At 41.0% G+C, this 15249-nt stretch overlaps 1 protein-coding gene across 6 annotated transcripts in view; it reads right to left on the minus strand.

The window, feature by feature from the left end:
- Arhgef6 (Rac/Cdc42 guanine nucleotide exchange factor 6) overlaps nucleotides 1-15249 on the minus strand; it is a 111985-nt gene continuing 96736 nt past the window's right edge. For 3 of the 6 annotated variants that reach the window (XM_051178836.1, XM_051178842.1, XM_051178841.1), the window contains 8 exons: nucleotides 14245-14390; nucleotides 12963-13088; nucleotides 11390-11410; nucleotides 10140-10233; nucleotides 9017-9094; nucleotides 6856-6955; nucleotides 3191-3245; nucleotides 1-2032 (listed from right to left, as the gene is read on the minus strand). In XM_051178836.1, coding sequence (XP_051034793.1) covers nucleotides 1892-2032; nucleotides 3191-3245; nucleotides 6856-6955; nucleotides 9017-9094; nucleotides 10140-10233; nucleotides 11390-11410; nucleotides 12963-13088; nucleotides 14245-14390 — 761 coding nt within the window. In that variant the 3' untranslated portion in view covers nucleotides 1-1891. The remainder of the gene's footprint in view (nucleotides 2033-3190; nucleotides 3246-6855; nucleotides 6956-9016; nucleotides 9095-10139; nucleotides 10234-11389; nucleotides 11411-12962; nucleotides 13089-14244; nucleotides 14391-15249) is intronic. The other 3 variants (XM_051178837.1, XM_051178838.1, XM_051178840.1) reach the window with 3 other exon arrangements.

A 15249-nucleotide genomic window follows, 5' to 3' on the forward strand; every position in this document is an offset into this window, starting at 1 on the left:
TTATTTATAAAGCACTGTTTATTCTTGTTTATTGAAAATGTCCATTTTAAAAGTCTTTAAAATAAAAACAAGTTTAGAAAATCTGAGTTGCTGTAAGAAGGGACATGACAGAGAAGAAACTGAAAGGCCTCTAAGGGCAGCAGTTTAATTACAGAGGAAAAGGAACCCATTTATAGAGTATTGTAAACAACACAACTATGAAGACGCGGCTGTTGGGTTAACATGGCTTCATTTCCTTTATATTATTTAGTGTGTAAGCACGGGCAGCCCACTGCACAAGTTTCAATATCCCAAGTACCAAGGGCCTCTCCTTAGAAGGGCAAAGTCCCCAAACATGCATATGTACACATCCTTTTAGAGACCTTTCAATGTTCTAAGCAATCAACTAAATTATTTGGTAATCACTAAAGTGTTTCCTAGGGACAAAATCTGCACATTTATTGCAAACTCTTGACTAAGCACAGACAAGACACATGTGAACATCTGGGTTACTACTGTTGTTTCTTATTTCTTTTTTAATTTTACATGAAAGATGTCTCATACAAATGTCTGGGCTTAGAAACAGGACAGCCATTCTTAGAAACCTTCACCCAAGCTGTCAAAGACAGCCGTGTGCAATAGTCTGAGGCTAGAATGTCATCCGTGTAACAGGAGACAATAGCCCTGTACCATGAAAGTAAAAAGGCTCCTCAACAAGATTTTAGGCCTCGAGTTTGGATTTGAAACAGCACTTACAGACACCCATCAAATATACATATAAACTTTGCTGGCTTTCTGACTCTCTTTAAGTGACTTTGCTATCTGGCCAAGTTACCCCGGCCCCATCCTGCAGCCCTGGCCCATTTTGACCTGTGCACAGTGTTATTCTGGGGCGCTCTTCTGGATCTGCTTTCTCAGAGTTCAGATTTCTGGACTACTGACAAAGTCAATGGTTTGGGGCTTTATAAACAACTTGTGCAAACTACTTGCAGACAGTCGGCTTCACTAGCAGCCAGCACGGCTAGTGGGGAGGCCCTTTCACTCAGGGTACACTAACTGGCTCGTCATATTCAAGGCAACCACCAAAGATGCCAATGATGAGTCTAACTTCTCCCTGCAGCAACCAGAGCTTGATGAGGTGGGATGGAAGGTGTGTACTAGAGCATGGTATCTTGTCACCCAGGTTGTTTAGAAAGGTGGAAAGGTTGGAATTTGACTATTGAAGGCAAAGTCACTGCTCATTGTAACGAACAAAATAAGCAAAGCACATCCACACTACTTTGCACACCACTTGGTATAGCTGGCTAAAAGCACAGGGCTTAGGGGGAGGTAGAAAATTACATAGAGGCAGAAGTTTGGGCTGTCAAGCTGTAGTGCACTAGGAATAGCTGCTCTGCTCTGCTGCTCCGGTGGGGAGGGGCTGAAGCTGTTTGCTGATGGACTTAGTGCTGGTGTGGACAGTTGGAGTTCCTACCCCACTGACTTCAAATGTACACCAGCACAAAGGGAATAAGGGCATTACACTGCCCTTGGTCTTAACAGACGATGCAGGACAAGAATTTTTAAAGTGTGGAAGCCATGTGACAGCTGGGTCATTGGACAAAGGTGTTGTTTCACCCACTCTAGACATAGGCTGCGAAGCTTTGCCTTCAGCTAATTAGGTAGTAAAGGGCTGTTGGGCATACCAAAGTATTGGGGCTATTTTATCACCACCCAGGTAGTTTCCCCTGTTAAAACAAATACCGATCAACTGATAGTCAAGTAATGAACACTCAAGCAAACAAAGGTGGAGAGAGAGAGAGAGAGAGAGAGAGATTCCCAACACAAAGCAGAGGCTGAAGTGCACAGTCAATCATTCAGCTGGCCATCTCAACAAGTGCTGAAGGCCCTAGCCTCAGCTGCACAGTGATGCTTATGGGAGAATAGGGGTCTTGTTGCTGGATTCAGCTCGAATACACTCGTCTGTTTGCTTCAGCAGCTTCCGGACCAGCTTTTCTAGGTCCTTCCTCGACTTCAATTCTTCTTCCAGGCATTGCTTCATTCTCTTATTCTCCTAGAATGGGGAAGAGTTGTTGATCACCAAGCCAAGGCAGCCATTCCCAGGGTTCCTCCTCCTCCTTCTTCATTCTGACTGCATCTTCTGAGACCAGGCTGTGTCCTCATTTTCTGTATGTGTGTAAGCAGCCTATACACTCTTTGCTTAAATGCAAGTGTTCCATAAGACTGAATCTGCCCTGGTTCCACATTTTTTCATTTAGGGTCACTTCTCTGTCAACACAAATGTGTATTAAGAGGCTTCCTAACTATCTCTGGTGCCAGCCTCACAGGACAAACCAGTGTGGCAGGTCTATCTATGGAGATTAGAAGTATGTTTAACTTACTAGGTTCTAAAGGGAACTTAGCATCACCTCCCCCCATCACTCCAAACCTCTTCCAGTGCTTCTGAATCTCTGAAAGGATGCCTACCATAGAAAATTAGATAGCCAGGAGAGAAGATTACTAATGTCTGTTCTCTCTTAATTCCAGCACTATGCCATCATATGCCATAGGTTCCAGCTCTACAATGTCTTTTTACATTTGTGCTACTCCTTAAGTCCTCACTGGCCTGCCTCACTTCAGGACTTTGCTATGCCCCACCCAAAATTTGCTAAGAATTCCACGAGTGTTCCTGCAGGCTCTATACCTTCCTCTTCCGTATCCTCCCCATCGTCACAAGATACAATCAGTCTCATCATATAGGTAGAGTGCAAGTCACAGAGCATAGGGCCACATCACCAGTAAATGCACAAATGATCTCTCCTTTATTATTCCCTTCTGTTCTTTACTTTTCCTTGACAAGATCTTGCTATAGAGCCTGGGCAAGCAAAGCCATGATCTCCTTGCTTCAACCTTCCCAGTTGCTAGGGTTACAGGCAGGCGCCCCCATACCTGGGCTTACTTACATTTTTTTTTTTCCTTTTAAGATGTGAGAGAGTGAGAAAGTAGTGTCTATGTTTGGGACTTTGCTACTGCACAGATCTAAATAGTAAGTCTCAGAAATTCAAGGTCACATGATTAAAGAAATAAATCCCACCTGATAACAACACAAAGAAGCTACAAATTCTCCCTCAATCCCTTGCTCCTGGACTCTACCTGACACCAGCTCCCAGCTGGTGGCCAAGAAGACAGAGCAATTCTATTATGTGGGAAGCTGACTTTGATAATGTCTTACCTGCTTCAGTTCTTTGACTTCATCCTTCAAGGCATAAACAGTATCAACAAGGCTCCTAAAACAGAGAAAATCCAGAAATGAACGGCTGGTGCTGAAGTGCTAATAAATAAGCAACCCATAACTCTATATAAATACAGATATTGAAATCAGTGAGGTTTCTAGCTGATGGAGAGTAAACTTGCTCTGAGTGGTCTATATTCCTTCTTTTCATAGGAGAAAAACTCACCACACATGTCCATTTCAATACCATGTTACAGTAGCATTTCTATACTACCCATTTCCTTCCCCACTCAATTCCAGCTTGAGTGGCCAGAAAACAGCAGGTTAACAGTCATATAAATTGTCTTTTTTCAATTTAAAGGTATAGCTGACAAATAAAATCTGTATATATTTCAGGTATACAACATGATGATTTTGTGTGTTTCTTTTATGAAATGATGTCCCAAATGAAGCTAACAACACAGCCATCACCAGATGTTGTTATACCTACTATTAGTGGTTATGTCTTTTGAGAACACTGAAGGTCTACCCACTTAGTAAATGTTAAGAATAAAGGGCATTATTATTAACTTTAGTCATCATGCTACATGTTAGACTAAAAACTATTTATGCCCTTATATAATTGAACTTTGTAGATTTTCTTTTATCAATATCACTTATTTTTTTTCTACACCCTCCAAGCCTCTGGAAACCATTATTCTACTCTATGATCCTGTGAATTCAGTTTATTAAGATTCCCATCCTAAAGTTTGATTGCTATAGCATTAGAGTAGGAGTAAATATTACTATACAATGAGAGGTATCATAAGACCCTGTGCATTATCCTTCCCATTTAGCTAACCTCACTTAAAAGAGAACCAAGACATTAAAAAATAATAAATTTTTTAAATGGTAAAGTTACCTGGATAATTGTGGCATTCTTTGTCCCCCAACTATTTCTAGTCAAAGAATTTACACATCTAGGTTTTAGTTGAGAAGGTTTTAAGTCTAATTTTTATTATTAATGTATGTGTTTATGTGCATGTAAGTGCAGGTACTCAAGGAGGCCAGAAGAGGGTGCCATATTGCCTGGAGCTGGAGTTAGAAGCAGTTGTGAGCTGCTTAACATGGTTCTTGTGACCTAATCCTGTCCTCTGAAAGATCTGCTAGGGCTCTAACTGCTGAGCCATCCAGACCATATGGTTTAGTTTTGATCCTGCCGCTTACTCTTACTCTGACCTTGAATAACCAGTTTCCTCTCATCTTGTCTTGACCATTGCTTTCTTTATATGTAAAATAGGGATAATACTGCATTGCTTGAAGCCTTCACAAGGCTATAATAATTACTATATCGACAATAATGTTCTTAACAACAATTAGTATACTTGCTATTAATTTTTGAGTGCTAACCTTTATATTATATTTGATCACGTAATAGCTCAGAAAATATTTCTAGCATTCTCATTTTACAGATAAGGACTACAAATCTGAAGAAGTAGAAGTAGTAGCCCAGGTAACACTGGCAATATACAGCAAATTGAGAGCAGAACTGGGACTTTGGTCTCTCCTCTTGAGCCAAAATGCTTTCCCCAGGTGTGAGAGGTGCTGTCCTATGCAAATTCAGGCCTGACTTCAGAAATAACTCTACTAGAAAGGAGTTATCCGTGGCTACTCTGTGCTTCTTTATGAGCTGGAAGGTATTTAACCTGACCCCACCCCATGTAAGTAACACTCACAACTGTGAAAGTGAGGACATGGGAACAGTTTCCCAGATCTGTATTTACTTCATCTTTGAAAGTGATGCATTTTCCACAAGATTGCATTAGGACTTCATAAAACGGCAACTATGACAAACGGGGCTCCTGACTGAAAATATGTGAGTAGTGTCAGGGTCCGTAAAAATGGCTTTGCTTCATCTTATGGACAGAGCATTCAAAATTATACTTACTCTTCCAAGGTTAAAGTCATAATACCTAAAGGTCTAAGGTGTGGCTACTATAGGATGTTTGGTCTAAGGTGTGGATGGCTTATCTCAATAACAAGAGACTTGGTCTAAGGTGTGGTTACTTTTAACCCTCAAGGTCTGATGATGAAAGATTTAGTCTACTAAATATTTGGAAGATTGCAGAAGTAAGTCTCTTTGTACCTTGTATCTTGATAAAGAAGTCTCTTGCCGTTTTCCTCTTTTTGTTTTGGGGGATATTAGAATGTTGAAGAATGAACTTGGCTGTGGTGATACATTATTGATGATTTATTAAAACTTGCCTGAAGTTCAGAAAATCAAAGCAGCCAAGCTGCCAGAGAGCTCTTACCTCTAACAGGACTGGGATGTTCCTATACTCAATGTGACTGGAGGATTAATGCTCAATACTGAGATCTTTCTCCTGTTTTTACATACCTCTCATGAGTTCTGGGATTAAAGGGGTGAGCTATAACTCTCTTTTAGACTGATTAAAACTTGTGTAGATCTGGTTGACCTTGAGTACTAGGATTATAGGTGTGTACCACTACCTGCTAGTTTCTGGCTGCTGGGATTAAGGGTGTGTGCCTGGCTTCCATGGCTTATGGCTGTTTTTGCTTTCTGAATCCTCAAGCAATCTTTAAGAAATCATAAATAATATATCAACAAATTTGTCAAGCTCAGTGGTTCATTAGATTGCCCTCCTGACTCTATTCTGTGTCTCTTTTCCTTAGTATCTTTACCTGCTGTTTTCATACTCCCCTTCTCTGGTACAAACCAGGCAAGTCAGCTGGATCTGACTGAAGCCCCCCAAAGATGACCAGTCAACATGGGACACAAAGAAAGATGGGTTAATACAGATTGCACCACAACATGGAGCTACTAAAGATGGAAGGTACAGATGGCGCCCACTGTGGGGCACAAAGACAGGTTGCCCCACAACATAGGACACAAACAAATCCAGGTTCCTACAAAGTGGTAATAGCTGTGGGTATGTAGATGCACACTGAGGCCTTCATGTTATCTCCTGACATAGCATGTGGAGATCTTCAGTGCTGGGGAGCTGCTTACTCCACAGGAGAACAGGAGTTTTCTAGCCCCTTCCTTTGGTTGCCCTTCCTCCTGCCATCTTGGGGCTCCCAACTGTATGCTCAGCAAAGAAGGGCCTTTTATGGAGGGATGGGAAGAGAAAGATGGGGATGAGCGAAGGAAGAGGGAGGAGAACAAGGGGCCCTTCAAGGAAGAACCTGTGTGCTGCCTATTTTTTATATCAACTTGGCATAGCTACAGTCATTTTGGAAGAGGAAGCTTCAACTGAGGCAATGCCCCCTACCAGATAGGCCTATGGATAAGTCTGTAGAACAGTTTTCTTAATTAGTGAGTAATGTGAAAACGCCCAGCCCCTTGTGGGTGGTGTCATCCCTGGTTCCTGGGTTCTGTAAGAAATGAGGCTGAGCAAGCCAGGGTAAGCAAGCCAGTAAGCAGCACCTCTCCATGGCTTCTGCATCAGCTCCTGCCTCCAGGTTTCTGCCTTATTTGTTCCTGTCCTGACTTCCCTCAGTGATGGAGTGTGGCCTCAGACTTGTAAGCTGAAATAGACACTTTTCTTGCCCAACATGCTCAAGGTTATGTTGCTTTATTACAGTAACAGAAGCCTTAAGACAGCCTGCCATACCCACTTTCAGGCCCTAGACCAGTCAAGAAAGGGGTCACTTTCTCTACTCACTTTTCTTCAATGATGGTCTGCCCGTTACTTCTGGTTTCTTCAATAATGAGTTTCTCTTCCTCAGGGAGTAGTACTTGTGGGACAGAATCTTTACGAGTACCTGTAAAGTGAAGATTGCCAGAGAGGGGGCGGGGAGTTATTATCAAAGGTTGTCTTGGTCTTAGTCCTTTCCACAGCCATTGTAACAACAACTTTCTTCACACCCTTTCATTCAGGGGACAATCATGCCACTCTTAAATTTTCCTGACAGAAAGAACTCTAAATGGGCAAATGAAGTTATTTGATCTTCAAGAAGGGAGAGTTGGTATTCTAAGATCCCCTTCCCCAAGCGAAGAACTGACCACTGGTTCCCATCTCTGTATTCCTCCAGGAATCCCACACCAAATCTCATGATCATGATGGATTCTTTACTTTCAGTAAAGATCAGGCTAACAATAGCAGTACTCTGTGCTATGACATACTCAAAGGGCTTCAGAAGCAGCATTTGCTCATTTTGAAGTTCTCTAGGGAAATGTAGAGTGACTTAAATCTATTTTTGGCCATGGGTACAGTGGAGCAACAAAACTCATATATCCTCATTGCTCTCTGCCCACACTGCCTGTCCAACCTGGGAAAGATGAGGTGATAGGTAGTTTCAACTTCTCTACACCTCAGTGTAGAGCCTTCCTCTCTGGGCTTAAGGACTTAATCTTTGCTTTGCCTGGGCCACCAGCCTGTTCTGTTTTAGAACAAAATCCTCCAGAGGTGTACACATTCACTATTTTATTTGATCATTCTCTACTTCCCAGAGGTAAGATGCTTCCATGTTCAGTGAATAGCTCTTCATAAATATTTGATTAATATGCAGAAGATGGATGGATGGATGGATGCAGAAAGCCAAGGGCAGTCAGTTCTAGGGAAACGGGACATTTGACTGTTGTAAAATGGAGGGCCACTACGATACTGAAATGTTGGCCTCATCTGAATGTCAAGAATACTTTCCACATGCACAAGGGAGGGTAGGAAGGAGGAACCAAACTATGCCTATTTAGGCCAGATCATCTCTGAGCTCTCACCTCTAAATACTTGGATGGACTCTACATCTAGGAAAACAAATTGCACAGAAGTGAGTTGAGGGATACTCTGTTGTTTCTTCACCCCACCTCCACCCTAGCTTTCACAATAATACTTCTCTTTCCTCTCCCAGCTCATCAAAACTTGCCATGAGGACCAAGCATGCCATACGCCACAGTGAAATTACATCTGTGGTGCAGTGTCGCTGTTCACGGTGAAATGTATTGGTTTTCACATCAAATGCTCTCCTCTTGTGACAGCCTGTAAGATGTGCTACCTTCAAAGAGTGTGTCAAGACAGTCTCCTAAGAAACCCCTGTCATAGCAAGTAAGCAGCTGGTCAGTAGCTGTGAAAACTACAGCACACTTGGACATGTAGTCCTTATGCAGATATGAAAAACTTTGTAACGGTTGTCCTATATGTATATGATGATAGGAAACAAAATATATAATCTATGTGACCTGGACTGGAAAAAGCCCATGGACTTGCCAGAAGGCATCACCTAGCTTTCAGGTTGTACGCTGAAAGCTACTTAGGGAAATACCCTCATCTAGCAGCTCCTTGGGACAGTTCATATATTTTGAAGAGCCTCAGCTTTGCAGCTACATTTCCAGATTTTCAGAGCAACTATGAAAGCTAAGTCTGGTGAAGCATCGTTCACTTCAATACATAGCTGATGAAAGATAGTATTTTGACTTCCTTTCCAATTCTGCCTATAAGACAAGATTAGCATCAGTTCGCAGACACAGGAACTCTCTGGGCTCTTTAAATCCTAACTAGGGCTGGTGAAGGTATCTGCGTAGATCAAAAGAGAGCAACTTTTAAAAACCCTTTTTCATTTCTATCACCTCCAACTTTTTCCCACTTGCATCTCTCTGTCTCTCTGGGTGAAAAGCAACAGTGTGTAAACCCAGCACCCAGGAGCTAAAAGTGCCTTATCTGAAAGATTCAATCCTGCGCCTCTGCTCCGCACTGAGTCGCATGCTTTCCACGCTCTGCAATTGATCTGCACTGATGCTTTTTTATTTCCCCAAGAGACAGTGAGCAGCAAAGAACAAACCCCATTCATTAGCAGAAGCAGTGTGAGGAATTCTACTTGAGCCATTACCTTGTTGAAAACTGGCGCTGGTGCAGTAGGCTTCGATCACCTTAAGGATCTGAGCATCCTCTTCCAGAGCAGCTGTACCTGTCAAATTTAATCAGTAATGACTTCTCATAGACATATGACCCTGGACACTCAAAATGATGCTGTGCCTATCACTGCCAAGGACTGGAAGTGTTTCTGAAAGGCAGGCAATATTTGTTCAAGCCTCCCGAGACAATCGTGACACCAACAGTAACCCCGAGAGCGCCGGGGTCAATACTCAGAGAAGGGGCTGCTCCTGAAGTTCAGAACTTTAATTTAGTGGGCTTCAGTTAGTCATCCCTCAAAGGCTGAAATTGAGGCACTGAGGCTTGGTGATGGCTTCAGCACTCACCCACTACACCAGTCTTCCTGGTTATTAAATTTCAAGGCTTGCCTTCTTTATAGTATCATATTATGACAGGGTCTCATGTAAATCAGATTGATCTCTAACTTATTATGCAGCTGAGGGTAACCTCGAACTTCTGATTACAGGCACATGCCACCCATGCCTCGTTTATGTGGTGCTAGGGATCAAATTGTGGGCTTTGTGCTTGCTAGGGAAGTAGTCTAAGAACAGAACTATGTCCCTAGCCACCACAATGTGCTGCTGTATCACTGACTCCTTGTTCATGATTTTAGAGCCAAATACAGTCATCTCGCTTGACTTTATCAGCTCCCTAGCTAAAGTGATCTTTCTGGATATCAGCAGACTGACTCCTTGGCCATCTGAGATTGTTCCTGAGCATTAGACAGCCAGAAGGATTTCTATCCTCCAGTCCATTTAGTCTATTTGTTCAGAAACATAGCCCAGCCATCAAAAGCCTACAGGGGAAAAGTGTGTCCATTTCAATGGGCCCCATTGAGGAATCTAAAGCAGGTGAGGGTGAAGTGTTCTGAAGCATGAAAATGATAAGGATTGACATCTGTCAACATCGGCAGGAAGTGCAGCAGGGGACAGCTTATTCAGAAGTCTTAGAAGTGACCAAATTTTCCACACATTTTTACATCAGATGATGCCAAGAACAAACTGCTCTAATTATCTGCTTTTTAAAATTCTCCTGTTAGTTCGCCCATAAATAACTTTGCAAAAGTACGAAACACATACTTTTCCTAATCACGTATTCTTCCTCAGATGCTTTTCTCTCAGTCTTTCTTTTGTGAAGAAACTTCTTCATCGTCTTGGGGCTCTTACTAGATTCCTGCAAGGATAATGGTTTCTCCATGAATTAACATTCTTTCCCAAACACAAATGAAAACAGAGGCAATCAAATGCATCCGAATGCATCTCTCATCGCGATAGCATCCATTAGGAGAGTGTCAGAGTTTTAGATTACACATACTAAAAAACGGCTTCAGGAAACTTGAAAAGGTTCAACAAAGCACAGGCAATAACATTCAACTCTCAGTTGCCACAGGAATGAGAATAAGAATGAAGAAGGATGCAGATTGTGCAAGAGGGTCAGTGCCTTTAGGGTACCATCTGCGGCAAGAATAATGGGAATTCAACCCCAGAAGAGTACTAGCATTCCTAACTTGGTTGATGCTTCCCATGGATAGTTTGACAATGTAACTACTCCTGGAACAGTTATCTTTTTACTAAAAATTTAAAACTATTTCAGTAAGTTTTGCTTAAAAGCAGTCCCATTTTTAAAAAAAAAAACTATAATTCCTATCACTCAGATAGGAAAATTATTAAGATGTTTTCTCAGAGAGGAGAATTTGGTGTAGAGTTTCCTGACAAATAACTTTGGGTTATACATAGCCAAAGTCACACTTTTAATTAGTACACAATGGAGGTAAAAAATAGTGAATTTGGAGTTTGCCATATGTATAACTAATTTAAAAAAATCAATGCTAATATGAAAGTAAACAGATTGGGCCATTACAATCTTACACTTAGAATCCCAAGATACTACTCTGATATTATATGTTGTCCATTGTGTGTGTGTGTGTGTATGTATGTATGTATGTATGTATGTATGTATGTATGTGTCTATCTGATGCATGAGTAATAATTAGTACTTTAAAATGCATGGAATAAATAATTTAATTGTCTTCACTTAGCCACAGTGGTCCACTTAGACTTGAAAAGAGACAAACATGAAAACCAACACGTGCTTAAAAAAATAGGAAAAGCTAGCATTAAAAACATAGGAAAATGGGCATTTTAAAGGCATGATATATAAAGTGACATTTTACGCAAGCCTGCTTTTGAAGAAAGTACTTACATGTCAGAATTGCATCTTCACATTTTAGCCACCACTTATAGCAAGGGACAAAACAAGCATAAAGGAAAGCTTCATTCGTCAAAGGTTACAGCACAACAACATTACGATGTCACTGTTCTACCCTTACCTTTAAGATATAAGACATCCTCTAAAATGAATATGTAAAGAAAGAGAAGATGAGCGTGAGAGTTCGATGGTTATAATGACCAAATCCATTTATCAATAATTCTAAAACAACATTTGAAATGTTAGTGTTATCATAAATTACATTTCCCACATTAGTTTCAGATGCAATATCTTCATGCAAAAGTCCAAAGAATCCAGTTCTGTGCAGAATTACAAATGCTGACAAATCACCGAAACGCACAGTACATAGCAAGAATATATTAATAACTTCCTTCCACCAGCAGAAATACAGTGAGCATGCCTTAGTTTTAATAGATTAGTTATGGGAAAGATTAAGTCAACTTTACCCTTCAGAGTTCACCTTGGTATGAGTTTCGTAACTGACAGTTGTAAAATGCCCATTATTAAAAAGGGGAATAGGTTACTATGAAGTGGCACTCCTGGTTTAAGAATCAAAGAAAACTGAATGGTTGTAGGTCAGTTTCAAAGCAAATCTGTAGGACCACTTCCTGCCCAAATTCTGAATAGAGCTACTTAAAAAAAAAAAAAAATGCTCGAGCCATGTTCCTATCACATCAGTTGAGAGGGCTAAAAATAATCCCCCAATGTCTACATCTTGTTCTATTTTATTGCACTGAGATGGAGGAAACAATTAATTGGAGCAGAAGCATGGTTGGTTGCTCAAATCAAACTACACTCCAAACTGAGAAAAATATCTAAGATCAAACCATACGGGACAGAGAATTATACACTGCCTTTCCATCAAAATTGTAAGGTTCATTTCATAACCGTCAGTGACTTACTCTTCATACAACAAGACCTTAAGACCAGTTATTAATAAATGAATGTCTTTGTGAAATATGAAATAATTAGAAAGAAGGAAGTAAGGGGGAATCCTCAGTGGGTGAAAAGGTAACACTTGTGTAGCTATGGGAGCTAGTGACTGATGTGCCTTGGCTGCACTGCTAGAGCAAAGGACCAGACACTCTGGCCATGGTGTATCTTGGCAGCACACAAGGCAAACACCAAACTCCCTGGGAGGGAGGCTGATACTGAGAAGCCTCTGTGTAAAAAGACATTTCCTTCATTACATTCTTCTCTCCTTTCCACTACAGCAAGCATTGCTCTCATAGTTGAGACACATGGCTTTTTACTGATTTGGCTTCATTGATCAACATATTATGAAATGCAGAATTGGGTGTTTGATTGGAAATGCAACTTCCAGTGAAGTGTTTCTTGGTTGAGACATGTGTACATAGTTAACTAATCTAAGGAATTATTGTCACCATGTAGAGACACAACAGAGGCCCTTAAGGAATAGACTAGGGAAAAAGGCAGTGCACTTGAACTGTTCGGTTCCATCAATGACTGTGGATGGAGAACAGGGAAATGGAAAATTAAGAAACAATCACTGTGTCTAGCAATCAAGACTGACATATATATATATATCTGTATATATATATATGTATATACATATCAACATATATATTTTATAATAAATTCTAGCATATTCTCACTGAACTATTTGCAATTAGCTCATCAGAAGCATTTTATACCATATGTAGCAAAATTACCTCTTTATAACCTAGAGCTGCTGATGGTCTAAGTGGAGGTGCAGGTCGTAGGCAACTTAAACTCCACGGTTTTATAATTTGAGGAGGCTCCAAGGGTCCTCGGGGCTGTCCAGTAGAGCTAAAAGACTGGGAAAATGTCTCATGAGATGCTGGCAATCTGCCCTCTGAACCCGACCTGGTACCACGCAGTGAGAGAATGACAACAGCTTCATTGGTTCAGCAAAGCCGGGCATGAAAGTGGGAGGGTGGGACGCGGAAAGTGTCCAGTTGGAAAACTAACAGCTGCTACACAAAGGCAAGGGGGCTCCAAGGAACAGCACAAAACAGACTGGGTGTCCCACGATCCTGTCCTCTCTTGTCTGCAATTTCATTTAAGGCAGAAATGTTTCCTCTGGAAGGGGGGGGTGGACGTGGAACAACAGAAACCATTGGACTTTCAGTGATGTGTTGGGCACTCAATTAGATTAAGTGGGCTCTTTCATCAGCGTAAACAACAACAGGCTCAGAGAAGCGCAGTGACTGGCTAGAAATTGGCAAAGACAAGATTTGAACCCAGATTTGATGCCAAAGCCTGCGTTCCACCACCACAACACACAGCATTCAGAACCGGGCATTACAGGTTTGCGCGTTAACAGACAGCAGTGGAAAGCTTCCATTTCACCCAGCAAGTACAGTAAAATCTCATTAATTCCATCTGTGTAAATCCGAGATTTCTGAGAACTCAGACGGCAATGCTAAATGTATACCTTTTCCATGCAGGTTACTGAACAGATGTGAAAGCGTGAGGGAGATTACTTGAAGTTGTTTGAGCATCCCGAGAAGGGAACCACTTGCTTTGACTTAGCACATGATTAAGGTGAGAATAACAGTTAGGAAACAAGTAAGTCTTGTTTATCATGAAAACCTCTCAGAAGGGCCTCTGGTGGGAAACGCTTGACTAGCAGTTAGATGGAGTCCCTTCAGACTGCTGACCAAGATCACACATATTTAACTGCAATGTTTTATTAATTTCAATGGGCCTCGCAATGATGAGAAATTAGAATTAGTGAGATTTAACTGTACTTCACAATCTACAGAGACCACCCAAAGTCAAAGGGCATGCTTGCTGCTGATTTTTAGAAGTCTTTAGCAGGCAAAATCTGACAAAACTTCAATAATCCCAAAGCTTTAACAATCCAAATACTACAATAAAATAATCCCAATACTTCAGTAATCCTAATATTTCAACAATCCCAATGCTTCAATAATCCCAATACTTCAATAATCCCAACAAACTACTTACAGAATGAGTACTACATGATGATGATGAAGTCTTAGATAATGAACTGCAAGAGGCTGGTCCTCTGGTCAGTCTGTTCAGCTGTTCCAGCCATTCCTGGAAGTCCTGGTTATTGTTGCAACAGACCACAGTTCTCTCTATCATGTTACCTGTATCACCCAATTATGAACATTTAGGATCTGTCTTACAAACACACTTCAGTTGGGCATCTATTTTCAGGTATCTTCCTCTCTATGAAATAATCCTTCCAAACTTCAATATTAGGAACAGGGAAGTTGTGATAACATGGTAAATTATTTTATTTCTAAAACTGTTCTTGATTTCTACCACTTCACAGAATCTTAGATATAGTGCAAAACCCCACAATCCAAAACCTTACATGTGCTGACTACCCATCTAGTCCATAGCCTCATGTAAAAAATATTGTACTGGTTGAAAAATCTTTAAGCAGGTACCAACTCTTAGGCTCCTTATTGATGAGTACAGGTTTTGATACAATCTAGGAACATTAACACTATCATCACCACTGTGACATGCATGTAGAACTGCAGCCATTGCAAGTGAGTCACAGAGGCATGACAAAGGGGACAATAGGCTAAAATGTCAGGGAGAATCATGAAGACTGGTCTCAATTTGTATAGAAGGTTTCATGGCTTCTTAGAACACTATGATGCCTTGCTAGTTTATAAGCTGATAAGACTGGTGACAAAAGCCCACACCTCTAGCTTCTTGGCCACTATGGACCATATTACAGAAAAGGAAGAAGTCAGTGCATTTTGATATTCTCTAGCTCTGACAAGTAGATCTTATGCAAGAGAGGCTATTAAATGACAAGGAAGCGTCACTGTTTTATTAGTCTACTCTAGTTATCCCAGAGAATGGAATGGGCTTTACCATATGCCTGTAAAACCTGCTTGTGAACTATACAGGAGCAAATAATAGCATTTATTTGTTTAAACTCCACTTTATTCCAAAAAGGATGTGAAGTAGCTACATGAGAAGGAGAAA

Source organism: Phodopus roborovskii, unplaced genomic scaffold (genome assembly GCF_943737965.1).
Source record: "Phodopus roborovskii unplaced genomic scaffold, PHOROB, whole genome shotgun sequence".
NCBI classification, from domain to species: Eukaryota; Metazoa; Chordata; class Mammalia; order Rodentia; family Cricetidae; genus Phodopus; species Phodopus roborovskii.